The sequence below is a fragment of the Acomys minous genome, assembly GCF_964271855.1.
Source record: "Acomys minous genome assembly, chromosome: 12".
Taxonomy (NCBI): Eukaryota; Metazoa; Chordata; class Mammalia; order Rodentia; family Muridae; genus Acomys; species Acomys minous.
This window is the reverse complement of record NC_140493.1, coordinates 111,861,307-111,886,321: the sequence shown is the minus strand read 5'-3', so window position 1 is coordinate 111,886,321 and position 25,015 is coordinate 111,861,307. Positions and strand designations below refer to the sequence as shown.

At 54.3% G+C, this 25,015-nt stretch overlaps 1 protein-coding gene across 6 annotated transcripts in view; it reads left to right on the top strand.

The window, feature by feature from the left end:
• The window catches only part of SLC38A10 (solute carrier family 38 member 10), a 50,625-nt gene that overhangs the window by 19,011 nt on the left and 6,599 nt on the right, over window positions 1-25,015 (top strand). For 5 of the 6 annotated variants that reach the window (XM_084751417.1, XM_084751415.1, XM_084751414.1 and 2 more), the window contains exons 9-14: window positions 2,229-2,340; window positions 4,259-4,365; window positions 17,077-17,233; window positions 23,184-23,345; window positions 23,628-24,152; window positions 24,699-24,803. In XM_084751417.1, the coding sequence (XP_084607543.1) occupies window positions 2,229-2,340; window positions 4,259-4,365; window positions 17,077-17,233; window positions 23,184-23,345; window positions 23,628-24,152; window positions 24,699-24,803 (1,168 nt within the window). The remainder of the gene's footprint in view (window positions 1-2,228; window positions 2,341-4,258; window positions 4,366-17,076; window positions 17,234-23,183; window positions 23,346-23,627; window positions 24,153-24,698; window positions 24,804-25,015) is intronic. The other variant, XM_084751418.1, reaches the window with a different exon arrangement.

Sequence of the window (25,015 nt, the reverse complement as noted above, 5' to 3'; positions counted from 1 at the left end):
CTGGGCAGTATGCTATGGTGGCAGCTTTTGCTCCAATGCCTGATGTCTGATCAGCCAGGACTCCTGGAGGCCAGAAATACAGGGTCACTTAAGCACTTAGGGTGAGGGAAGTGGTGGTGGTCCCAGCGTGTAGAGTCCAGGAGAAACAACTCCTGTCCTGACTATGCGTCTCCTTCCTACTGACTCTGCTGCCCGGGACAGGAGAGGCTCAGTTTCAGACGGACACCTCTCACATCCTGTCTCTTGATCTGCCTCTGCTAGTGGCTATACACCTGGATGCCGTGCGAGGTAGAATTTAGGACTTTGTCCCGTCAGGGGAAAGATGAGACCAGCTCTGTGGCCGTAGGCTCATGCTGCTCCACCCTGGCTCGTGCTGCGCCTGTGCCGGTGGTTGCTGAAACTACTTCTCACTGCTTAACGTGAGCTTGGTGTGCATGGGCTTCAGACTGGACAGCATTAGTGTTTTCTGCATAGTGCCTCCCTTCTTTTTTTTTTTTTTTTTTTCATTTTTTGAGACAGAGTTCCTTTGTAGCCTTGGGCTGTTCCAGACTCACTTTGTAGAGCAGGCTGGCCTCGAACTCACAGCAATCTGCCTGCTTCTGACTCCCGAGTGCTAGGATTAAAGGCATGTGCCACCATACCTGGCAGCACCTCCCTTCTTTGGCAAAGTTTTCTTTGTTTTGTTTTGTTTTTGTTTTTTTGAGATAGAGACAATTTTACTATGTATCTCTGGCTGCTCTGGACTTTGATATGTAGTCTAAGCTGGTCTTGAACTCAACATAGACTTGCCTGCCTCTGTCTCCCGAGTGCTGGTGGCCAGCTCTTTCATAAAGTTAAACATCAGTAACAGAACAAGAGGAAGTATTAGGAAAGTTCACTGCTAGCCGGCCGTGGTGGTGCACACCTGTAATCCCAGCACTCGGGAGGCAGAGGCAGGTGGATCTCTGAATTCAAGGCCAGCCTGGTCTATAAACTGAGTCCAGGACAGCCAAGGCTACACAGAGAAACCCTGTCTTGAAAAACGGAAAGGAAGAAAGGAAGCAGTTAGTTCACTTGCTTCCTGCTCTGACTCCGTCACATGCAGTGGCCGCTCGCCCATGTTTGTGTCTGTTTACAGTGTTACTTTCCCTCCTTTCCCTGTTTTCCGTGGATTTACAGGGATTTCCGTGGGTTTCTCCGGGTATTCATGGAAACCCACAGCACCTCTCCTCATTGCTTGTCCCTCTTGTGGATGCTCTTCTGTTGGTGGCTTTTCTGCCTGCCCTCAGGAATGTCTGCCTGCCTGTCTGCACCACGTTTCCACTTCCCACTTTAGCGACTTTCTTTCAACTTCCAGTGTGCTGTGACTGGGACTCCTGGATTATGTGCAAACTGTTATCCTAGTCAGCGAAGATCCCAGCTGCCTCGGTCTATCCTACGCTGATGTCTGTTACGGAAATAGACTGCTTTGAAATTTGAGTTCTGGAAGGCTCAGTTGTTCCTAGCCCGGAGTGATCATTACGGCCCCACTGGTCCTGTGTATCAGCTCACGTGAGGATCGACAGTGTGATGGGAGATACTTCTCTTGTTAGAGGGGAAACAGCCACACAGCTGCTGCTGGCAGGGCCGGGCTGTGTGGGACTCTGAGGCCACCAGCTCCTCTTGTGCTGCCACAGCTCAGATGAGCGTCCTGTGTGCCACGTGTGCCGGGTGATGGGCCACATCAGAGCCTTCTCTACTCTCCCCCTTCCTGGGCTTGGAAATTGTTAAGTGCCCACCATGGGTGTGCTGGGAATGGTGATAACAGCTTAGCATGCGTGCGTGTGTGAGCACCTGCGTGTGTGCGTGTGCATGTGAGTGCTTCGTTGTGTGCGTGCGTGTGTGTGTGTGTGCATGCCTGTGTGTGTGTGCGTGCGTGCGTGTGCGCGTGCATGCATGTGCATGTGTACATGTAGAGCTTTAACATACACTCTGAAGCTGCACGTTGAGGAGCAGCTGGCTCACTCAACAGGGCTGTCTGTCTGGAGTCTCCACTCTTGCGTCTAGTTAGTGTGTCCAAGACTCTGTTTTGGAGTGCAGCGTTCACGGTTTCCTGGCCTTCCATTAAAGCTGCTCAGCCAAATCTGATTATGCTGGGACGTTCGCCTGCCGCATGCAGAGATAGGCTCTCTTGGCAGGGCCCTGCGGGGCATTGTGCCACTGGAAAGTGGTCGTTTCAAAACTAGTTGTTTTTGTTTTCTTTCATGTAGCAAAAAGATGGAACCTTCGCTGCTGGAGGCTACATGCCCCCTCTCCGGTTTAAAGTCCTCACTCTCTCCGTGGTGTTTGGAACCATGGTTGGTGGAATCCTGATCCCCAATGGTAAGTTGGCAGCCCCCGCCATGCCTGGCCCTGCTGCCTCTTTTCTGCCCTTAGTTTTGCTCTGTTCTTGTTACATGGGGGACCTAGGGATATATTCCCCAAGTCTCACGCATTTTCTCTGGTATCCTAAAGACTGCCTAGAAATTCAGGGCCACACCCATTCCTCAGCAGAGCATTGTAGCTGTCAGTCAGCCAGTCACACCCATTCCTCAGCAGAGCATTGTAGCTGTCAGTCAGCCAGTCACACCCATTCCTCAGCAGAGCATTGTAGCTGTCAGTCAGTCAGTCACACCCATTCCTCAGCAGAGCATTGTAGCTGTCAGTCAGCCAGTCACACCCATTCCTCAGCAGAGCACTGTAGCTGTCAGTCAGCCAGTCACACCCATTCCTCAGCAGAGCACTGTAGCTGTCAGTCAGCCAGTCACACCCATTCCTCAGCAGAGCACTGTAGCTGTCAGTCAGCCAGTCACACCCATTCCTCAGCAGAGCATTGTAGCTGTCAGTCAGCCAGTCACACCCATTCCTCAGCAGAGCATTGTAGCTGTCAGTCAGCCACACCCATTCCTCAGCAGAGCATTGTAGCTGTCAGTCAGCCACACCCATTCCTCAGCAGAGCATTGTAGCTGTCAGTCAGCCAGTCACACCCATTCCTCAGCAGAGCACTGTAGCTGTCAGTCAGCCAGTCACACCCATTCCTCAGCAGAGCACTGTAGCTGTCAGTCAGTCAGCCACACCCATTCCTCAGCAGAGCATTGTAGCTGTCAGTCAGTCACACCCATTCCTCAGCAGAGCATTGTAGCTGTCAGTCAGCCACACCCATTCCTCAGCAGAGCATTGTAGCTGTCAGTCAGCCACACCCATTCCTCAGCAGAGCACTGTAGCTGTCAGTCAGCCACACCCATTCCTCAGCAGAGCATTGTAGCTGTCAGTCAATCAGCCACACCCATTCCTCAGCAGAGCATTGTAGCTGTCAGTCAGTCACACCCATTCCTCAGCAGAGCATTGTAGCTGTCAGTCAGCCAGTCACACCCATTCCTCAGCAGAGCACTGTAGCTGTCAGTCAGCCAGTCACACCCATTCCTCAGCAGAGCACTGTAGCTGTCAGTCAGTCAGCCACACCCATTCCTCAGCAGAGCATTGTAGCTGTCAGTCAGTCACACCCATTCCTCAGCAGAGCATTGTAGCTGTCAGTCAGCCAGTCACACCTATTCCTCAGCAGAGCATTGTAGCTGTCAGTTAGCCACATCCATTCCTCAGCAGAGCATTGTAGCTGTCAGTCAGCCAGTCACACCCATTCCTCAGCAGAGCATTGTAGCTGTCAGTCAGTCACACCCATTCCTCAGCAGAGCATTGTAGCTGTCAGTCAGTCACACCCATTCCTCAGCAGAGCATTGTAGCTGTCAGTTAGCCACATCCATTCCTCAGCAGAGCATTGTAGCTGTCAGTTAGCCACATCCATTCCTCAGCAGAGCATTGTAGCTGTCAGTCAGCCAGTCACACCCATTCCTCAGCAGAGCATTGTAGCTTGCTGTCATGAAACACAGGAACAACGGCTTCAGCCAGCCAGCACATTGTAGCTTTTTTCACACACATCTTAGGACAAGGCACTAGGTCACTTGCCAAGTGATGGTAGTGTGTACTAGGCCGAATGGAGCCAACATCTGATTTTGGTAGGAAACCCCCTGTAGTTGGCCATTTAAAGATGAGCTGTAGGAATTTCCTAGGACGCTCTGTTCTGACAAATGTTAGTGTACGAGGAGGAAGAGAAAGGTGGAGGTGGTAGTAGCCCCCCTGGGTACAGCAGATGTCTGTTCACTGGCACTCAGGCAGTCTTTACAGTGACCCAGTTCACCTTATGCCATGTGAGCGCAGTCTCCAGGTCACTCCAGGTCACTCCATGCTGTTTGTTCATTTGCAGTGGAAACCATTCTTGGCCTCACAGGGGCAACAATGGGGAGCCTCATCTGCTTCATCTGCCCGGCTCTGATCTATAAGAAAGCCCACAAGAATGCCCCCTCAGCCCAGGTGAGTGTGCCCCTCCCCTAGGCCATGTGCATCTGGCCTGTGGATAGAGGTGAGTGTTGCCCAGCACATGGCCTGGCTGGTCAGTATAGTCAGGGAGGGGTAGCAGAGTACAGTCTCTGAACCCCAGCGGCTTCAGACTGGTTCTGTCCACTCATTCCCAGTGTCAGTCACAAAAGAAACTTGGTCACAGTGATGTGGGAAATGGGCCAAACGGGTGTCTCAGTCTCTACTCCATGTGTATCGGGGCTTTCCCCAGGGGAAGCTTGCTCCTCCTTACCTGAGCACAAGGCACTAAAGCGTGCTCACATGTGACCACTCACTCCTACAGAGAGCACACTGCTGCAGTAGCGGGGCCCCAGGAAGATGATGCCTGTGCGCGTGTGTGCGCATGCTCCAGCTTTCCTGTTTTGTCTTTTGGTAATGCAGCTCCCTGTTATCTGTGCTTAACATCCACCGCAGGCTGCTCCTCAACCGCGGGCGAGCATCCAGTACTGCCTTCTGTTTTTGCCTGTTTCCTAGGAGTTCACCTCAGGGAAATCTCATAATTCTATTCTCCCACATAGCCACCTAGCCTTTGGCTGTTACAGCCCACAGGTATTTCCACATACGTGAGGATATGTTCTTAGAAAATATTCCAGAAATGAGATTCCTGGTCAGAATGCGAACCTTTCACTCTGTGCCTGCTGAGGTCCCAGATCCAAGGCGTGTCTGTCACATGTCTGCATTTCCATCCCCACTGTCCTTGGCTTTCACAGAGTGAGTGAAATCGTCGTCTCGTAGGCACAGATGCCAGTTGTGCTCTGTCTCTGTGAACTGCCTGTAGCTTTGCCTTTCTTAGGGAGCTGTTGAGTGTTTCCCTACTGATGTGTGCTGGTGGGTATTTAAGAGCAGTACGGGTGTGGACAGTGGTAAAGCACTTGTGCAAGGCGAGGCTGGAGTTTGACGGTCCAGACCTCTGTAAAGCCAGCCAGTGAGCACAGCTCCTGGGAGGCAGAGGACATATTCCGGGAGCAAGGCTGGTAGCTAGACTCCGGGCTCTGCGAGGGGCCCTGCCTCAGTAAAGTGGAGAGCAGTTGAAGAGGACACCTGGCAGCACCGTGGGCCTCCACGTGCACGTGTGCGAGCACTCACAGAGAGGTGCAGCACCGTGGGCCTCCATGTGCACGTGTGCGAGCACTCACAGAGAGGCGCAGCACCGTGGGCCTCCATGTGCACGTGTGCAAGCACTCACAGAGAGGTGCAGCACTGTGGGCCTCCATGTGCACGTGTGCGAGCACTCACAGAGAGGCGCAGCACCGTGGGCCTCCACGTGCACGTGTGCGAGCACTCACAGAGAGGCGCAGCACCGTGGGCCTCCACGTGCACGTGTGCGAGCACTCACAGAGAGGCGCAGCACCGTGGGCCTCCACGTGCACGTGTGCGAGCACTCACAGAGAGGTGCAGCACCGTGGGCCTCCACGTGCACGTGTGCAAGCACTCACAGAGAGGTGCAGCACCGTGGGCCTCCACGTGCACGTGTGCGAGCACTCACAGAGAGGTGCAGCACCGTGGGCCTCCACGTGCACGTGTGCGAGCACTCACAGAGAGGTGCAGCACCGTGGGCCTCCATGTGCACGTGTGCGAGCACTCACAGAGAGGTGCAGCACCGTGGGCCTCCGCGGGCACGTGTGCGAGCACTCACAGAGAGGCGCAGCACCGTGGGCCTCCATGTGCACGTGTGCGAGCACTCACAGAGAGGTGCAGCACCGTGGGCCTCCATGTGCACGTGTGCGAGCACTCACAGAGAGGTGCAGCACCGTGGGCCTCCGCGGGCACGTGTGCGAGCACTCACAGAGAGGCGCAGCACCGTGGGCCTCCATGTGCACGTGTGCGAGCACTCACAGAGAGGTGCAGCACCGTGGGCCTCCGCGGGCACGTGTGCGAGCACTCACAGAGAGGCGCAGCACCGTGGGCCTCCATGTGCACGTGTGCGAGCACTCACAGAGAGGTGCAGCACCGTGGGCCTCCGCGGGCACGTGTGCGAGCACTCACAGAGAGGTGCAGTGGATGTACAGAGACCACAGTCCTGACATAGAGCAGCGACCCCAGCCAGAAACCACGTAGGGTGGATTGAATATCCTGGTACCCCAAAATTCCCTGTGACCCCTCTCATCATCTAAGCTTGCCTTTCAAGCTTCCTGTCTTTTCTGCTGTGGCTCCAGCTTGATGCAGGAGGCTCTCATGGTCCCTGTCCTGAGTGCTAGCCAAGTCACTGCACGAGGGCTGTGTCTGTCGGTCTGTCTGTCTGTCTATGTGTTTATTTTTGAGACAGGGTTTCTCTGTGTGGTCCTGACTGTCCTGGAACTTGGTCTAAGGACCAGGGTGGCCTCCTCTGCCTCCTGAGTGCTGGGATTAAAGGAGTGTGCCACCACCACCCGGGGACTTTTTTCTTTCTAAACAACATCTCTTTTCTCCCTTAATTACATGTATTTCTTGTGTGTGGGGGGGGTGGGTGTGGGTGCGCGCACGGTCTCATGTGGAGCCTAGGGGATTTGTGGGATTCATGTCTTTCCTCCTATCGTGCAAGAAGGTGTCAGATCCCCTGGAACTGAAGTTATAGACAATGTGAGGCTTGTGTGGCTGCCGGGAACTGAACCATGTGTCCTGAGCCTGCCGAGCTGTCTTGACGGCTGTTTGTGAAACAGGAAGAATGTGAGGCACCTGACCTGCTCTTGGACATCTTTTGGTGACAAGTTCTGAAATTTTACTTTGGCCCAGTTTATTGACTTTTCCCCCCTTTGGTGCTTTTTTGGTTCTATTTAAGAAAAGCAGAAATGTCTGTCTACCCCAAGTTCTAAAGATCTATTCTGGTGGCTTTTATCTGTCACCCCACTTGGGATCAACTTAAGTGAGGCGGGGCTCATGTGGCTGTCCAGTTGATCCACTGTCCCCTGCTGTGTCCTTCTCAGCCCCTGTTGTCTGTTTGAGGCTCTTGGGGTGCCTCTGTTCACTGGTGACAGGTCCTTCCTGTGCTGCCTGCCTCCTGTGCCGACCCTTTGTGCTTTTTCTCCGTGGCTGGTGGGGGGTGCTGTCCACTCTGTTCCTCTTCAAGGTGTTCTTTCGTGTCAGTGGTCTTTGGCATGCTCTTCAACACCTAGAGTGGCCTTTTGGTTTTTCCAGAATAATTGCTGACATTTTCAACAAGATTAGACTGAAGAGGCAGCAGCATCCTTCACTCATAGTATTTTCTTTCTATTCTTGAAGGTTTATTTTGTTTTAAATTATGTGTGTTTATGTGGGTGTGTGTGTGTTTAGTCTAGGCTGCTGTGAGCTGTCTGACATGGGCGCTGGGAACTGAACCCAGGCCTCTGAGAGAGTGGAGGATGCTCGTGACCACCGAGCCTCTCTCTAGCTCCTCCCAGGGTTGTCGATTCCCTCTGATTGCTGCTCTTGGCCACAGCCTCTTAGACTTTTCATCATTGTGACAAATGCCTGTGAGAGCAGCTTAGGAGGAGGAGGATTTATCCTGGCTCATAGTGTCAGCGTTTTGGGCTGTGGTCCTTGGTCCCATCTTAGGTCTGACTTACAGTTGTTACAGTGATGGCAGTGTGTGCCAGAGGCTGCTCACCGGTGGCATCCAAGAAGCAGAGAGCAAAGGAGGTGGAGGACCACCACGCCCCTCCCATAGTCATGGGATTGATTCAGCCCTGATAGAGGCAAAGCCTCTGTAAGCATGTTCTCCCTCGGAGACTGGTTCTATCAGTTGGAGACCAAGCGTGCAGTACGAGCCTTTTGGGGGTGGTTCAAATCCCTACGATAACACTTTCCAGATAGTCAGGGATTAGTAACCCTGGCACGCATTGCCGAGATTCAGTCCTTTGCCAGTGGCTGCACTGTGTGTCAGGGTCCAGTGCACGGCCTGCTCATGTGAATGCTCAGCACACACCAACTACAGTAGTCCCTAACTGTAGGCTATGTCCGTCCTTGAGCTCTCTGGTCCCCACTTCCGCCTGAGGCTGTGATGTTGCTAATGCTTTGCCTGGTGAAGTGCCCACACCTGTGCGTACTGTCCCTGAGTGGTATTGGAGCCGCCTTAGTCGGCTCTGCTCACGTTAGCTTTTTCCACTCTGCTCTTGGTGGGGGTGTCTCTATGCTGGTCAATACTGTAGAGTCACGTAGGAGTCAAGCCTCCGGCTGTGGGAAGAGCCACTCTAAGCGCCATCCCATGGGCTGGGGTCCGGGAGTGAGTGAGTGAGTGAGTGAGCGAGCATAGGACTCATCTCTGCTTCCTGCCTGCTGGAGCAGAGTGGCCAGCTGCCTCACACCCCTGTCACCAGGCCTCTGCCATGGCGGGCCATCAGCTGGGGACGAGTCCTGTCACCAGGCCTCTGCCTCCCTAGTTATTTAGATTGGGTTAGCCTCTGAATGCTTGTGAGGGGTCATTTTAGCAGTGGGCCAGGACCACCCCTGGCCTTGGGTGCCAGGCTTCAAAGAAGGAGGAAAAGTGAGCAGAGCAGGGACACTAATCTCCCTGTGCTTCCTGCCCCAGGGCGCAGGGACTGTGAGCCGGGACAAGCCTCCTCTCCCTTAAGTTGCTGCTGTCAGGGTGTTTTCACCACAGCGACAGGAGGGGAACTAAGCCCGCACCCGTAGCTGTTATTCCAACTTCAGGTAGTTTCAAGTTAGGTTGGCTTATCAGGGTGTGACTCCACTGTGACTGTCAGAGTGGCTGCCCTCAGTTCTGACTGATGGTCTGTGTTTGGTCCTTTGCTTGCTGTGGTTTAGTCTTGTCTCCTGGCATGCGTAGTGTTTTTCACTCTGAGTTAGAGAGACTACAGAGGTTCTAAGTGCTGTGGCTCCTGGTGTGCCCGCGACAGTTTGGGTAGCCCCTAAGTGCTGTGGCTCCTGGTGTGCCCGCGACAGTTTGGGTAACCCCTAAGTGCTGTGGCTCCTGGTGTGCCCGTGACAGTTTGGGTAGCCCCTAAGTGCTGTGGCTCCTGGTGTGCCCGCGACAGTTTGGGTAACCCCTAAGTGCTGTGGCTCCTGGTGTGCCCGCGACAGTTTGGGTAACCCCTAAGTGCTGTGGCTCCTGGTGTGCCCGCGACAGTTTGGGTAGCCCCTAAGTGCTGTGGCTCCTGGTGTGCCCGTGACAGTTTGGGTAACCCCTAAGTGCTGTGGCTCCTGGTGTGCCCGCGACAGTTTGGGTAACCCCTAAGTGCTGTGGCTCCTGGTGTGCCCGCGACAGTTTGGGTAACCCCTAAGTGCTGTGGCTCCTGGTGTGCCCGCGACAGTTTGGGTAACCCCTAAGTGCTGTGGCTCCTGGTGTGCCCGCGACAGTTTGGGTAACCCCTAAGTGCTGTGGCTCCTGGTGTGCCCGCGACAGTTTGGGTAGCCCCTAAGTGCTGTGGCTCCTGGTGTGCCCGCGACAGTTTGGGTAACCCCTAAGTGCTGTGGCTCCTGGTGTGCCCGTGACAGTTTGGGTAACCCCTAAGTGCTGTGGCTCCTGGTGTGCCCGCGACATTTGGGTAACCCCTAAGTGCTGTGGCTCCTGGTGTGCCCGTGACAGTTTGGGTAACCCCTAAGTGCTGTGGCTCCTGGTGTGCCCGTGACAGTTTGGGTAGCCCCTGCTTCCTGCTGCTCATTATCCCACCTGGCTCTCGTCTTGAGCTGCTCCTCCTTCACGCCCTGCTCTGCTGCCTTAGACCTCAGGAGAGTGGCAAGCACCTGGCAGCACACGCCATGGCGTTTGTTCTCCCCTTCAGGCTGCGGCTGCTGGAGCCCGTGCTCCCAGCTCTCAGTGCCCAGCTCGGTGAGTCATTCTGGAGTCTAGACTGTGGACTGTGGTGTCTGGCTCCACGACCGAGTGTCCTGGGCAGCATGTCTAGCCTTTCCCTGTGTGCTTACCTGTGTTCCCGGGAGTCCTCTGCCATGTCTTCCACTTGCTGACTTTCTAGTTAAGTGGGAAGACGGCGGTGACACCAGCTTCTCTGCTGTAGCAATTTGGTAGTGAGGCTAAGGAGACTAACTCACTGCCTCTTGGTTTGTCAAGTCCTAGCTTTAGCCTCATCAGGTGCTTTGCAGAGAGTGGGTGGGAGGGACCCTAGTTAGACTGTGCCAGGGCTGGAGGGTGGGCCCAGCAGCTCATGGGGTTTGTGGCTTTTGAGGGGGACCCAGCACCTGCATGGTGGTTCACAGCCAACTGTAACCTCTGACCCCAGAGGACACTAGGCAGAGGCAGGCTGATCTCTGTGAGTTCGAGCACAGCCTGATCTACAGAGCGAGTCCAGGACAGCCAGGGCTACACAGAGAAACCCTGTCTCAAAAAGCCAAAAAAAAAAAAAAAAAAAAAGTCTTCTCTTCTCTTCTAAAGAACCCAAGTCGGGTTCTGAGCTCACCGAAGGGTCTTGGTGTTGTATGATACCTTCTTGGTCTTAGTCTGGTTGGGAATCTATTAGTTTGCTGGGCTCTTTCTTCCTCACTGTTTTCTTTACTATGGCGTCACAGCACTTACTGCCTTTTATTTGTTTTTTATATTCTGGCTTTGAGACAGAGACTTATCCCAGGCTGGCCTCAAACCTTCCAAGTAGCCAAAGATGACCCCAAGCCTCAGTTCCGGCTGCCTCTGACTCCCAAGTATAGTGCTAGAGATTGAACCTAGGCGATATGTGTGCTTGGCCACGTCTTTACCAGTCCAGCCACAGCCCGAGCCCACTTGCTGCGTTTTGACCTGTGATTCATTGTTTAACCCGCCCTCCCTCCTTTCCTTGGCTACCCTGGAACTCCCTTTATAGACGAGGCTGGCTTCAAATTCAGAGATCTACCTACTTACCTCCGCCTCCTGAGTGCTGGGCCTAAAGATGTGCACCACCACCACCTAGCTTCCTTTTTTTATTTTTTTTTAGATAGTTTTACTGTGTGACCCTGGCTGGTGGGGATCTTTTTCTGTAGACCAGGCTGGCCTTGGATTCCCAGAGCTCAGCCTTTCTAGTGCTGGGTCTGAAGGCTCATGACCTCACGCCTGGCTCTCTAGTCTCCTCCTCCTCTGCTGTTCTCATTATCAGTATTTGCTTTACTTTATGAATGAGATTGGAATCAACTAGTGTAAGAAACCTGTCTGCCTTTTGTTTTTGTTCTCCTTGGAATTCATTAATGCTACAGCTGAATTGCAGAATGTGTCTGTGTAGCTGCTCTTCTGCCAGGCACAGAACGAACTTCCTGTGCAGCAGGTGGCCATGGCTGTGATGACTCAGCTGTCACAGGTCTTCTCTGTCTGGCTCCCCAGCCTTGTGGGCGTGGCTGCTGTGTCTTGTGGGCGTGGCTTCTGTAGGGATCTGTTTTGCCGGCATGCTGTGTGTGTGCAGGGAAGCTGTGGGGCCTTCAGTCATTTTTTTCCTGTTCAGCCGTCCCTGGATCTCATGGTTCACTTCCTTCTTTCCCATCATTATTTTTCTGTTCTTTTGTCTGTGTGTGTCACTGTGTGCTGTTGTCATGGTTCTGTAGTGGCAGTGGACAGTTGCTGGGACTGCCTGTTGGCTGTCCTTTTAGGTTCATGTATAGGAAAGAGCAGGCCTGGCCACAGCTTGAATGCTGCATCATAGACACACACACCGCAGCTTGCTAAGGCCTGGTGTGCGCCAGTTTAACTGTGTTTCTGAGGATCCTGAATGCTTGAGTTCCATTCAGGCTGAGGCAGGAGTAGGCTGTGGTTGTGCAATGAACCTACCAGCCCCTGCTGCTCTTGACTGGGCCATCATTCTGGCGGATGAGGGCATGCTGTAGCTTCCATGCTGTGAAAACATCAGCTGGGAGTCTGGCTGGGTCTGAGACCCTTTGGGAACCAGGTCCTGTCTCAGGAACTCTCCCTGCTCCTGCAGTCGGGACAAGCTGAGCATTTGGCTCAGTGCAGTGTTTGTTCTCTGCTCGGAGATCTCACAAAGAGCCAGAAAAGGAGTCCATGCCCGGTGGGCAGCTGCTGTGAAGGAGCCTGGTGAACAGTAACCGAACACCCTATCTCACCCAGGAGCTGAGGCTTCTCTCTAATCTGAGGCAGGCTGGCTGGCCTTGAAGGTTGTGATTTGAGGCTCTCCTGCCATGAAACCAGCAGGGGGCGCTGGAGCCTCAGGGACACTTACAAGAGCTGTGGGCTCCTCCAGCAAAAAGGCCCTGTTGGCCCCTCTCAGGAAGCAGCTGCTCCTGGGCAAGTGTGAGTCATGCACACCTGTGCACACTGCAGTGAGTTGTCAGCAGGTCAGCTTCTGCCCTGTGGCCACCAGAGTGAGGCTGCCTGAAGCTGGGCACCTGGTTACCCCCTGGTGGCCCCTTAGTCAAGGTGCTTGGCCATGGAGCCTAGAGTAACGGGGGCCTGGGTACGTTCTGTCTCTGAAATTCAAGTGTATGGGCTGTTTTGTTTCTGCCCAGTCCTGGGGTTCTACTGTGTTAGGAGTTGGCCCCGCGTGGTGCTGTGGTCTTGGGTGGCTCCTTGAGGAGAGAGTGGGGCTATAGGATGTCTGTGGCCTGTGGCCCTGCTCAGACCGCTGTACTTCTCAAGGCTGAGCTGAACTGTAGCGGATGGATCTGTGTCTCTTCTCCTGGCTGGCTCTGGACCACATTAAGGTGGATCGATGCCAGAATTGCCGTCAGCAGGGTGCTCTGAAATCAGATGTCTGGAACACCGGATCCTGCTTATCGACCAAGATCCCCGCTTCGAAAGCGGCTCTTCCACTGCAGGGAGCTGTAGCACAGTGCGGGGAGCCAGGCTGGGCTTCTCCCTGGCCTGAGGCTGCCCTGAGCTGGCTGCCTTGAGCTGGCTTTTTAGCCTTCTTTGCAGCTGACTGTTAGAAGACAGGGCTGGATTCCCTTGCTCAGAATTCCAGAGGAGCTGTTTCCACTGTGTTGCATGGCAGATAGGGGGTGCCGACCCTCGGCCCAGCCCAGCTCAGGCTCCCTACACCACCCAGGAAGTGTGCTCCGGCTTGTCTGCATTCACTAACAGAAGCCTCTGCCTGTTTGCTCAGCAGCACTGAGCGCTGTTTGGGCGTGTGCTCTTTTGGCTCTGGCAAATGTGTGACCAAATGTAGATGCACTCACTGCCCAGGCCGCTCAGCACAGGAAGGAGACTATCTGATGTCCTGAGTCTGTTCCCGTGACTCCCTCAAGCTGAGGAGGTCTGGAGCTCTAGCCTGGGGTCTGCTGCTGCTTCAGAGGAGAGGGCATGCGTGACTGAGGGCGAGGCAGGCCGGACCAGCAGCTGCATAGACAGAGGCCAGTGCCCACAGAGCCCACAGCTTGCACACATGTGTGTCAGGATGAGTACAGGCTCAGCAGAGGCTGGGTGTGTGTCCAGTAGACATCCTCACAGCATGCAGAGCCGTTTCCCTGCCCTCAAGAAATTCGTCTGTGCTCTGTAGAGCGGGAGCCAGCATCTGTTATCAGGGTGGAGGATGGGGGTAACCTGAGGTAGGAGCGCCTCCGGCAACAGGTGGCCTGGGTCTGTTTTCTGGGTCCCACAGATTGTGGTTGGAATATCCTACTTACTACAGTCTCAGTGAGCCTCTGTGCTCTGAGCTGGCTTTCCCACCTGTCCTCAGGAAATGGAGGGCAGGTGGAAATTGAGGACCTCTTGTCAGCTCCACTCTGTCTTGAGAACTTTGTGATACAAACTAATTTTCTGAGGCAGATCATAATAGGGATTTTTCTTTTTGTTTTGTTTTGAGACAGGGTCTCCCTACATAGTCCTGGCTGTCCTGGAACTCGCTTTGTAGACCAGGCTGGCCTTAAACTCACAGAGATTCCCCTGTCTCCACCTCCCTGGGATCAAAGGTGTGCGCCACCACACCAGGCCTGTATTGGGAGTTTGCCTCTTAGCATCAGCAGGCCTAATGTTCTTGTTTTCTAAGTGGTTTTTGTTGTTGTTAAACTCCAAAAGCTGAAGGTTGAAATAAATCATTCCAAGTCATGGGTGAGATGTTGCCTTTCCTTGTTTCCATGGAGTTGGTAAATGATAGCTCCCATTGGGACAACTAACATAAAATGACCAGCAAATGTCCAGAGCATTAGGAGACCCTACTTGACTGTGTGCACAGGAGAGAGAGCACCAGGGCCTGTCAGAGTCCTGGGGCTCTGCTCTCCTCACAGAACTCCGTGACAGAGCAGCAGCCCTTTGTCTCCCGCCCCACTCTCTACTCTTTCCAAGGCCTTGTCTTGCCCACTGGTGGGTGGAAGTGCATTTAGGGAAAAGCACTTTTCTTGTGTCTTCTGTAAATCATCTCTGCCTTCAGCTCGAGACATACGGGCTGTGTTGAGCTGGGTTAGACAGTGGCCGGGGAGCCTGGCTCTGTTGTCCAGCGGGTGTCACCCGAGAAGGGCTTTGTGGGCACAGACCATGGTGCGATGCCATCTCAAGGCTTCTTTAGTGACTCACTTAAACTTCCATCCTGACCCCTGACCTTTGTATTCAGAGTCTGGCTTCTGTTCTCTGCTGGCTGGGATTAGGGGATGAGGGCCTTGAAGACAGAGGAACAGCCTAGGACAGGCCACGAAAGCACAACAGCAGTCATCAGGGCTCTGAGGAATTTCCAAAATTCGCCTCCTGTGACAGCCTCAGCACCAGTCAGGCATCAGTGTGCTAGCTCCCACCATGGCCTCCTTGGGCAGCTGGTGCCCCCTGGAGGCTGTGACCACACCTGTCATTTATGCTGAGCTTACTGTTTGTCATCCAATAAGCATTGTTTCCTGACTCTTCTTCATGGGAAAGATTTGTATGCTGAATTTCAGGAAGCTGGGCCTCCACAGAGCTTAAGAAAAGAGTTTCGGGTGCGAGGCATGGTGGCGCTTGCCTTTAATCCTAGCACTTGGGAGGCAGAGGCAGGTGGATCTCTGTGAGTTCGAGGCCAGCCTGGTCTACAAAGTGAGTCCAGGACACCCAGGGCTACACAGAGAGACCCTGTCTTGAAAAACAAAACAAAAAAAGAGTTTTGGGTGGGGCCAGGGGTCCTGAATCCCTCAGTCCTGTGCAGCGTATGTGCTGACTGGAGGGCTACAAGTAAGACAGTACCCCCACATTTATTTTGGCACAGTGGATAGCCACAGTTCCTGCCAGAGAGCCTCACACACTTGTGGGGCACACTAGGCTCTAGCTGCTGGGTGCCAGACCAGCGCAGGTATCTGCCCACAGATGGGCTTTCCCTAAAACTTGAGAGTGTTGTGCCAGGCGTGGTGGCGCACACCTTTAATCCCAGCACTCAGGAGGCAGAGGCAGGTGGATTGATGTGAGTTCGAGGCCAGCCTGGTCTACAGAGTGAGTCCAGGTTATCCAAATCTACACAGAGAAACCCTGTCTCAAAAACAAAACAAAGCAAACAAACAAAAAACTTGAGAGTGCTGAGTCTTCCTTGCTGTGGAGATCAGTCTTCTGTGATTGCACTGGGCCTGGGAACATCTCTCAGCTCTAAGCTGCCAATTTTATTTGCTTATTTTTAAAAAGTATGCCAGGGCTGGAGAGATGGCTCAGTGGTTAAAAACACTTGCTGTTCTTAGAGAGGTCCCAGGTTCCATTCCTTGGTGGCTCATGACTGCTTGTAACTTCAATTTCAGAGGTCTCTGGCACCTTCTTTTGTCTTCTATAGGCACCAGGCATGCACGTGGTACGTATACGTGTAGACACACAAACAGGACAAATCTTTAAGAGTCAAGAGGCCATTCAGAAAAGCTGTTTGGGTTTTGGCTCTGAGACATCAAGGCAGGGAGCAGTGAGGGTCCTCTAGCTAAGCAGGAGGCCACCTTGCTGGTTCCTCTTGCAGAACTGTGGAAGCAGAAGCTTGAGGGTAGGCCATGGCAGAAATGGCAGCTGTACTGGGAGCATCCCGGACACACAAGAGGGGAGGGGCCTAAGCAGGTGTTTGGTGCTTGATGAGGGGTTTGTAGAGCCACAGAATTTATCATCAGTCTAGGGCACTTGAGGAGGCGAAGGCCCCGAGAAAGTCAGCAGCACATTGCATGTAGCTCTGGGGCACTGGTGGCCACTCCCACCTCAGAGGAGAGGTGGGGCACTGTGCCCCGGTTTAGCTGGCAGGGTATCCCCCCTTGCCGGGTCAGATGTGTTCAGCTGTTATTCAGCATTGATGTGGATGTGAGCACGGGCTGTCTAACCTGTGTGGCCCACATCCGCTACACAGGCCACCACTCCGTCAGGTCCTGTGGGAGCAGCATGCACAGCCACCACTCCATCAGGTCCTGTGGGAGCGGCATGCACAGCCACCACTCCATCAGGTCCTGTGGGAGCGGCATGCACAGCCACCACTCCATCAGGTCCTGTGGGAGCAGCATGCACAGCCCACCACTCCGTCAGGTCCTGTGGGAGCAGCATGCGCAGCCCACCACTCCATCAGGTCCTGTGGGAGCAGCATGCGCAGCCCACCACTCCATCAGGTCCTGTGGGAGCAGCATGCACAGCCACCACTCCGAGCTGGGTGGTCGCCGGGAGAGTCTTGCTTCTCTTGCCTCAGTGGTTGGGGAACTTGACCTCAGCCTGACCCTATGGGTAGTTCACAGGTAATCCCAGCACTCAAGAGGCTGAGGCAGGAGGATTATGACTGGCTGGGCTATGTAGCAAACCCTGTGTCAGAAAAAGGAAGAGCGAGCCCTACCCCTCCCAGGGGGCTTCTGAGCCTCCGTAGCTTTCAGCTGGGGACAGGCACTGTCATCAATCCTCCTATCTTGGGGTCTTTGGTCCAGGTGGTACTCTGGGTCGGCCTGGGCATCCTGGTGGTCAGCACAATCACTACCCTGTCTGTGAGTGAAGAGGCCCCTCTGGACTTGACGCAAGAAGCTCGTGGAGGCCGGCGAGGAGATGCGGAGGGCGGGATGAAGGTGGAGGCAGCCCGGCTGTCAGGTATGTACCACAGGCCCTCCCCAGATCCCCTGAACTTTGTCAGTGTGAGTGTCTAAGCGTCAGCTCAGGGTCCTGGGTACTGCTTTCTGAGCAACCCCTCGTCTGCCTCGAGGGTTCTGGTCCTCTGTTGGTAGCCTCTGTCCTATGAGTGATGAAGCTAGTGAGGGTCCTAGGCCTGGGCTCCACCAACCCCATCCCATGAAGGTATGCTCTCTACATGGAGGCTGGCCAGTGTGCTGCCACCTCTGCAGGTGACATGGGGGATGTCACAGGGCTAGCTTGGTCTCAGCTCTCCATGATTGGCCATTGTGAACACCGAACGGTAAGTTCGTTTTTGGATGTTGCCTACATTTATTTGTTTTAAGAATGTAAATTTGAGCCAGTTTCCCCCTTGATGAAGCCAGCTAGTATGTCTCAGCTTCGTTTGCTGTTTCACATTTTTTACCTTTGCCAGACTTACTGGCCATATTTCCTTACACAGTGGCAAGCCACCTCAGCAAGCCTTGATGGTGCCCCATCTCCCTGCCCTGTGGCCGTGCCACAGGGGTACAGGATGTGTATTTTCAGAGTTATTTTCTGTGTATGTCTGTTTACGATGGTTGATGCACCCTAGCCGTCCCAGGCATAGCTGGTAAGGGTAACGCAGGCCCAGCATCAGCCATCAAGCACCCACCCATGGCTGCCTTGTAGCTGTGAGTGGCAGCAGGTGTGGGCATTGTAACGGGTGGGTAGTGGTGGGTGTCACACATTAGACTGAAAGTCAGTGAGGGCTGGGTGCAGATGTATGAAACATTTGTCTAGCTCTAGCTCTGAGGGGAAGGGCCCCATCCTCCCTGGCAGGTTTCAGGCCATTGTGGAGGTGTTGGCTAGTCGCCTGCCTCAGAGATAATGCCTGAAGTGTCCAGAAGAGAAGGTGCTAGTGAAGGGCACTGAGTGGATACGCTTGCTGCACGCTCCTGCGCTCTTAGGTATCCCCAGGTCTCTGTTGTCTCTGGGCCCCTCATCCAGTGCCATCACCGTAGTGCTGCCCCAAGCTGCTCTCCTGGGCCATCGCCCTCATTCGGCCCAGACCTTTGCGTAGCTGTGTATGCTCTCATCTCCCTCCTGTTGGCAAAGGCAGAGAAGGCCCTCCTGTCCCAGATCCAGGAATCAGGAGGTTGAGAAGACGGCAGGACCATTGGGGCCCTGGTGATAGTTGGGGTTCTCAGGGTGAAGATGGCGTGTTGGGAGGCTGCAGAGCTCCATGTGTGTGTGTGCTGAGAGGACTAGAAGAAGCGTGCTTGAGGAAAGGGGTGCACATTGTGTGCCCGTCCTAGCTGGTAAAGATTTCTCCTGGAAAAACCAATCTGATGCCACTGCCAGTGACACTAGACAGAGAACAGGTGTGGACATGGGAATGACCACATGAAAAGGAAGAGACGATGTGCATGGCATCCTGGTGAACCCCTTGCTGTGGGTAGCGAGGCATTGGTGGCTCCGTGTACTTTGAGGTCACCCCGGCAGAAGCCCGTGCAGTTCTGTCTCACTGGGCTGATAATGAGTTTCTCCTCCGTCCACATCCAGGCTCCTGTGGCTGTCCTGTGCAGCCTTTCTCCTCTGTCCACATCCAGGCTCCTGTGGCTGTCCTGTGCAGCCTCTAGTTGTAGCCAGCAGCTGGGTCCCAGCTCTGTAGCATACACAGGCCGCCGCTCACCTGCACCCTCTGAGGCAGCATCTGGTTTGCATTTCATCACGAGTCTGTAAGAACACACATGGCTCCTCAGAGCCACATGCCGGCTGTTTTTAGCCAGTTCTGTTTTCCAGCCACCCAGCCTCCCGCTTAATTGAGGGCTTGCTTCGTTTGGGCAGGGCTGGGACTAAGGGCCTTCTCTGACTGCCCTGTCAGCTGCACATGAGGATGTTGAGAGCCTTGTTATTGGTCTCTTTGATGTTATGGGGCCACAGACGGAATCTGTGATGTGAGAGCCTGGCATGTGCTGTGACTGCACCGTACACTCCACATGACACACGTGACCATCAGGTGCAGCCTGGGGCCCCGTGCTTGGCCTCCTGGGCCTTTGATGAGCCTGGCTGAGTCCCTGTGAAAGCTCAGGAAGACAATTATCCATTTAAAAAGTCTAATTAGGCCACTTACCCCTGTGCCCGATGCTTCCCTAGACAGTCTTGGGGACCGATTTGGATTTTGTGATGTTTCTGGCTTCTTCTTTGAACACTGTCGCTTCCTTTCGTTCCTTTTCCCCACCCACCTTGTGCAGCATGGGGCAGCTCAGCTAAAGCCTGCACCCTTTCTCCTGCAGCACGGGGGTCGGGGGAGGCAGCACTCGTTAGTGGAAAGCAGACGTTAGGAGAACATGCTGGCAGCCATGGGGTCCTGTGTGTGCCAGGCAGGCACACAGCTGTACGCGACACTCCTCCAGTGCGTGACCGCCTCCATCTTCCTGTCATCACTCCCTCTCTGCCGCCGCCTGCTGCTGCCTTGGGCACTCCTCCTGGCCCCAGCACCTTTGACCCCCGGGAGAGACCTTGCTGCTAGGAGCTCCTTTCTCCTTGGCTGACTTCTTGACGGGGCCTGTCATCTTGCCTTTGTGCCTTGGTGAGGTTTCTAAAGCTCCTTGTGTCACGTGCTCCTGGCCTCTACTATAATCTTGTTTAGTTTTACTGCTGGTGTGCCAGGGGGTAGCAGTGGGCTCATTTCCCTGGCTTCTCTTGAGGTGGTGGCCCTCACGGGAGCTGCTGAATTAGAACGGGTCCCTTGGGTAGCTGCTGTCTTACATGAGGCCTGTGTGCACTAGGGCTCTGGTGCTGCTCAAGGGCTGCAGCCCTGGCTCCCCGTGCACCCACTGCACATGCTAGTTTGAGGAGGAACCCAAAATGAAGAGTGGAGGCAGCCTTGCTGGCGCGGAGGCCTTACAGTGGTGCTCCCGGCCACTAGCCCGGCCCTCTAGCTCTCGGGAGCTTATGGTGTGAGCCGTATTTGGAAAGGTGAGCTACAGAGCCAGCCAGCTAAGCCCAGAAGATTGGGTTTAAGTCAGACCTCAGCAAGCGGTCCCTTCCTCAGAAGCCTAGAGTCAAAAGCAGAACCTGGCTGTTAGGAATGCTCCCTAGAGCAGGCGCTGACTTTGAGAAAAACGTTAGGCCCTTTCTTTCTCTTAACTTCCTCAGGACCCTGGGTTGCTGAGCCCCTAAAGATGGGGCTGTTCTTGCACCACTAAGGAGCTCATCCACAGGACAGTGTTTTAGCATCTCTGGGCTGGATGCCAGCATCCAGGGCTGAGCATCCCCATCTCCACCAGACAAGACATCCAGGGACAGTGGGAGAGGCCAGCGGCCAGCAGAGCTGCATTGGGATGTGGAGCTGCTGTCCACTCCTAGCTCCCTCAGGTGGAAGCAGCCTCAAACCTGGAAGTCAGGCCGAGTGGTAGAGACTGTCTCCAAGACGGCCAGGGCTCGGGGAAGACAAGGGAGGACTTCAAGCCTGTAGTAAGCCTGGCTCCGCAAGCAAGGCCCTAGGAGGCAGGCCTTTGGGCCCTCTCTCACTGACTAAGGAAGAAAGGACACCCTTGGTGGAGCTGCTGTCTGCTATCTGTGAGGCAGGATGCCTGTCTGTCTGTCTGCTAGGGAAGACTGCAGCAGGTGAGCATGTGCCGTGCTACCTCACTAGTCCATTCCTGTGTGTGGGCAGAGCCCAGGACCTGCTGGAAGTGTGGCAGCAAGAAGCTGTCATTGGGGCTGGAGAGATGGCTCAGAGGTTAAGAGCACTACCTGCTCTTCCAGAGGACCTGAAGTTCAATTCCCAGCAACCACATGGTGGCTCACAACCATCTGTAATGAGATCTGATGCCCTCTTCTGGCCTCCAGGTATAAAGCAGTCACATACATTAAATAAATAAATAAAAAAAAAAAGGAAGCTGTCATTGGAGGCCAAAACACGGGCCTTTCCTGGCTCCAGTTTCTAGTGCTGTCAGCAGGCCTGGTGACTACAGGAAGAGCCTAGAGAGTGTGAGGCTCTGTGGCCTTCCTCCTTGAAGCCGTGCCAGGCCTTCACTTCTTGGTTGTCAATTGGCCTGTGGGGCAGGTAAGCCTGTCACCACCACACTGTTTCCTGTTTCTACCCTGTGGTTGCCTTGAAATTGGAAACAAACAGCCCAGGGGTCCTCAGAGGTGTGGGCTTTGAAAGCTTCTGTTTTGCTGTAGCCGAGGGCATCGTCAGCACCCGTTCCTAATGAGAAGACTGTTTCTGTCTTGGAGAGCCTATGTCCAGTGCTGGCCAGCAGCCACTGATGACTGGGGCTCAGCCACTGCTTGTGGGGCTAGACCGCCTCATAACCTCACAGCTCTGCCCGTCAGTGCAGCTCCTGCCTTAGAATACAGGCAAGCACATACTCCTGAGAGGCCTCCCAGAGGAGCTTCAGGCAGCTCCATCCCTGCGTGGTCACTGTGCAGGATGCTTAGCTGGGGCTCCAGACAGTGAGCAGCAGGCTGCCTCCTCACCTGACTATGAGAGAGACATCACTCAGAGGAGACTGTCCTTTGTTGTTTTTTTAAAAAGATTTTTCTTAACCAGGGACGAGCACTCAGGAGGCAGAGGCAGGCGGATCTCTGAGTTCTAGGCCAGGCTGGTCTAGAGAATGAGTTCCAGGCCAGCCTGTTCTACAGAGTGATTCCAGGACAGCCAGGGCTACATAGAGAAACCCTGTCTCAAAAAATAAACAGGATTTTCTTCTATGTATGTGGGTGTTTCCCTGCATGTTTATGTACGTTTGTGCCTGCTGCCTGAAAAGGCTGAAAGAGGCATCAAATCCCCTACAAGTGGAGTTACAGAAGGCTGTGACCCCTGTGTGGTTGCCTGGACCAAACGGCTCCTCTGTAAGAGTGGCCAGTGCTCATAACCACAAAGCCGTCTTGCCAGGCCCAATTCTGCTTCCTTCTTTCTTTCTTTCTTTCTTTCTTTCTTTCTTTCTTTCTTTCTTTCTTTCTTTCTTTTGTGATATTTTTGGGACAGGGTTTCTCTGTGTAGCCTTGGCTGTCCTGGACTCAATTTGTAGACCAGGCTGGCCTCAAATTCAGCAGAGATCCACCTGCCTCTGCCTTCCGGGTGCTGGGACTTAAAGTGTGCACCACCACGCCCGGCCCAATTCTGTTCCCTAAAGTTGTTTTACCTCTGCTTACTCAGTTCCTACTATGACTGCCCAAGACGCACAAAGTGGTGGTCTAGGTTTTTGTTTGTTTGTTTGTTTGTTTTTGTTTTTACATAGGATCTCATGTACCCCAGGCTGGCCTGAAACTCTGTGTAGTCTGAGTGAATTTATAATGTTCCTGCGTCCATTATACTGAGTTTGTGTGCGTGCATGTGTGTGTGACATACTATGGCGTCATCCTAGTGCCTAGTTTATATTATGCTGGCACTGAATCCTGGCCAAGGCCTATGCATGCTACCTACTGAGCTAGATCCCCAGATCTCAAAAGTAGTCTTTTTCAGAGAAGCTAGTTTTCTCCAGTTCTGTGGCCCTAGTGTGCTATGGGCATAGAAGGCCCCTTTGGCAGCCTCTCTTGTCCTCACCCTGTGGTGTAATTTCCCCCACCAGCAGCAAGAGGTTGACTGGGCTGTCCAACTGTATCCTTTAAGGCCTCTCAGCCTGTGCCTGAGGGCTGACAGGCTTGGTTTGGCTCCTGCTGGGAGACCCTAGGGACTTTGCCTGGCTGCGTGCCCATGCTGCCACCTGGTGGTTGAGGGCAAGTGTTGTATAGAGTGTCACCTGCCTACAGGTATAAACTGAATTATGACATTTTTCATCATGAATAAAAAAGCTTCTGTGCCGCTTAGCTGATAACCACGATGGCACAGGAAGAAACCTACCTTCACTCTGCCACTTGGCTACACAAGTGCTCCTGACCGCAGGGGCGGCCCAGCCTGAGCAGGCGCTGCCAGCTCACTGTCCTGTGCTTGTAGTCCAGGATTCCATTGAGGTTGCTGATGGCCAAGAGAAGCCAAAGCCACCAGAGGACAAAGAGGCGCTGGAGCAGGCCCAGATGAAGGGCCCAGTGGATGTAGCTGGAGGGGAAGCCCTCAAGGAGAAGCAGGAAGCCGCACAGCTGGATCGCCCAGGTCAGGGTAAGTGGCTAGGTGGCACAGGCTGCCTTGGCAGAGAAAGGCTTAAGCAACCTTGTGAGGCGCTCGCATGTCTGCCCTGTGCTCTGCCTTCCCCCTGGCCAAGACAGCTGCCCACTGAGGTCCTCTTGTAACTTTAACATTCTAGGAACCTTGTCAGTCCTCAGATAGCTGTGGAGGCAGCTAGGCCCACTGCTGAGAGCCCGAGGCCAGTGCAGCTTCCCTAGGAAGGTAAAGAGGGGTGTCTGTTCACCCTGCGCTCCTCAGCCTTCCTGTCTCTTCCAGGTGTTGCTGTCCCTGTGGGTGAGGCCCATCGCCATGAGCCTCCCGTTCCTCATGACAGAGTGCTTGTGGATGAAGGTCAAGACCGAGAAGGGCCAGAGGAGGAGAAGCCACCCCCCAGGCTCCCACATGAAGGAGACCCTGGGGCCAGGGGCCAGGTGGCACCACCCCCCAGGCTCCCACATGAAGGAGACCCTGGGGCCAGGGGCCAGGTGGCACCACCCCCACCTGAGTCCGAGAGAGAGAAGCAGGAGCCTGAGAGGGGAGAGGAAGGGAAGAGACCCGAGCAAGCACTGGCAGTGAGGGAAGCCGAACATCCTCAGAAGGTTCCAGAAGCAAATGGTCAGCCACCTGTGCAGCCCGGGAAGGAAGATTCCAGACCAGGCAATAGCGATCTGCATCCAGTCCCCCAGGCCAGGCTCTCTGTGGAACAGAATGCTCTGGTGGCAGGTGACGGTGAGGAGGCCGCACAGAAGGCTGGAGGGGCCCCATGGAAGCCCATGGAGAGTGCTGTGGAGAGCAATGCTGGTGAGTGTCGGCTTCCTCGGAGCCCACCTCAGGAAGCTCCCTTGGTAGGTGCAGCAGAAATGGTTAGACCTTCTCAGCCCCCAGCACTCTCTTCTCACAAGATTAGCATGTGGGTATAGGGGCCCCGTCAGCAGCTGGTGGAGTGAAGACGAGCCTGTCTCTTGACAGCTTCTGTGATATCTGTCACACCGTTGTTTGGAAGGCCACTAAATGTCAGGAGCCACGCTGTTCTCGTGTGTCTGGGCGCACACAGGGGACAAGTGCAGGAACGCTTGACAGTTACCACACTGCTAAGTGTGGGCTAAGAGCTGGTCAGGGCGGGGCTTGCATTTTAATTGATGAAGGTAGTTAACACTGGCTTGCTGCCATCAGCCTGTGCGATTGTTAAATATTTTTGTATTACTTCCCTGGTAATAATCAGGTTGAATATAAAGTGCGCTGGGGGGGGTTAGTTATAGAGTCATTTTAGGAACCATCTGCGGGCTCCTCACCCCACCCCCAACCTTTTGACTTTCCAACAAACCAGCTGAGTCTCCCTGTGTGCAGGTGGGAAGGAGGGCCTCCCTGTGCAGAGGCCGGAGGCTGCAGATCAGAGGGAGCAGGCGGAGGCCGAGCAACCCGGTGGAGACCAGGCAGGGAGCAAGCTGGAAGGTGAGGTTGGCCTTAGCCCCTTGGAAGGAGCCCCAGAATGAGGTGGGGGGGGGTGCTGCTGGGTCCCTCCTGCCTCTGTTGGCACAAAAGCCAAGGACACACCTTGGATGACCCCCTTTACCTCCCACCAGTAGCTTTCCTCTGGCGCCTCTCTAGGACTGTTTTTAATCTCCCTTTTTTGCCCTTTAAAAGTGTCACATGGTCACGTGGCT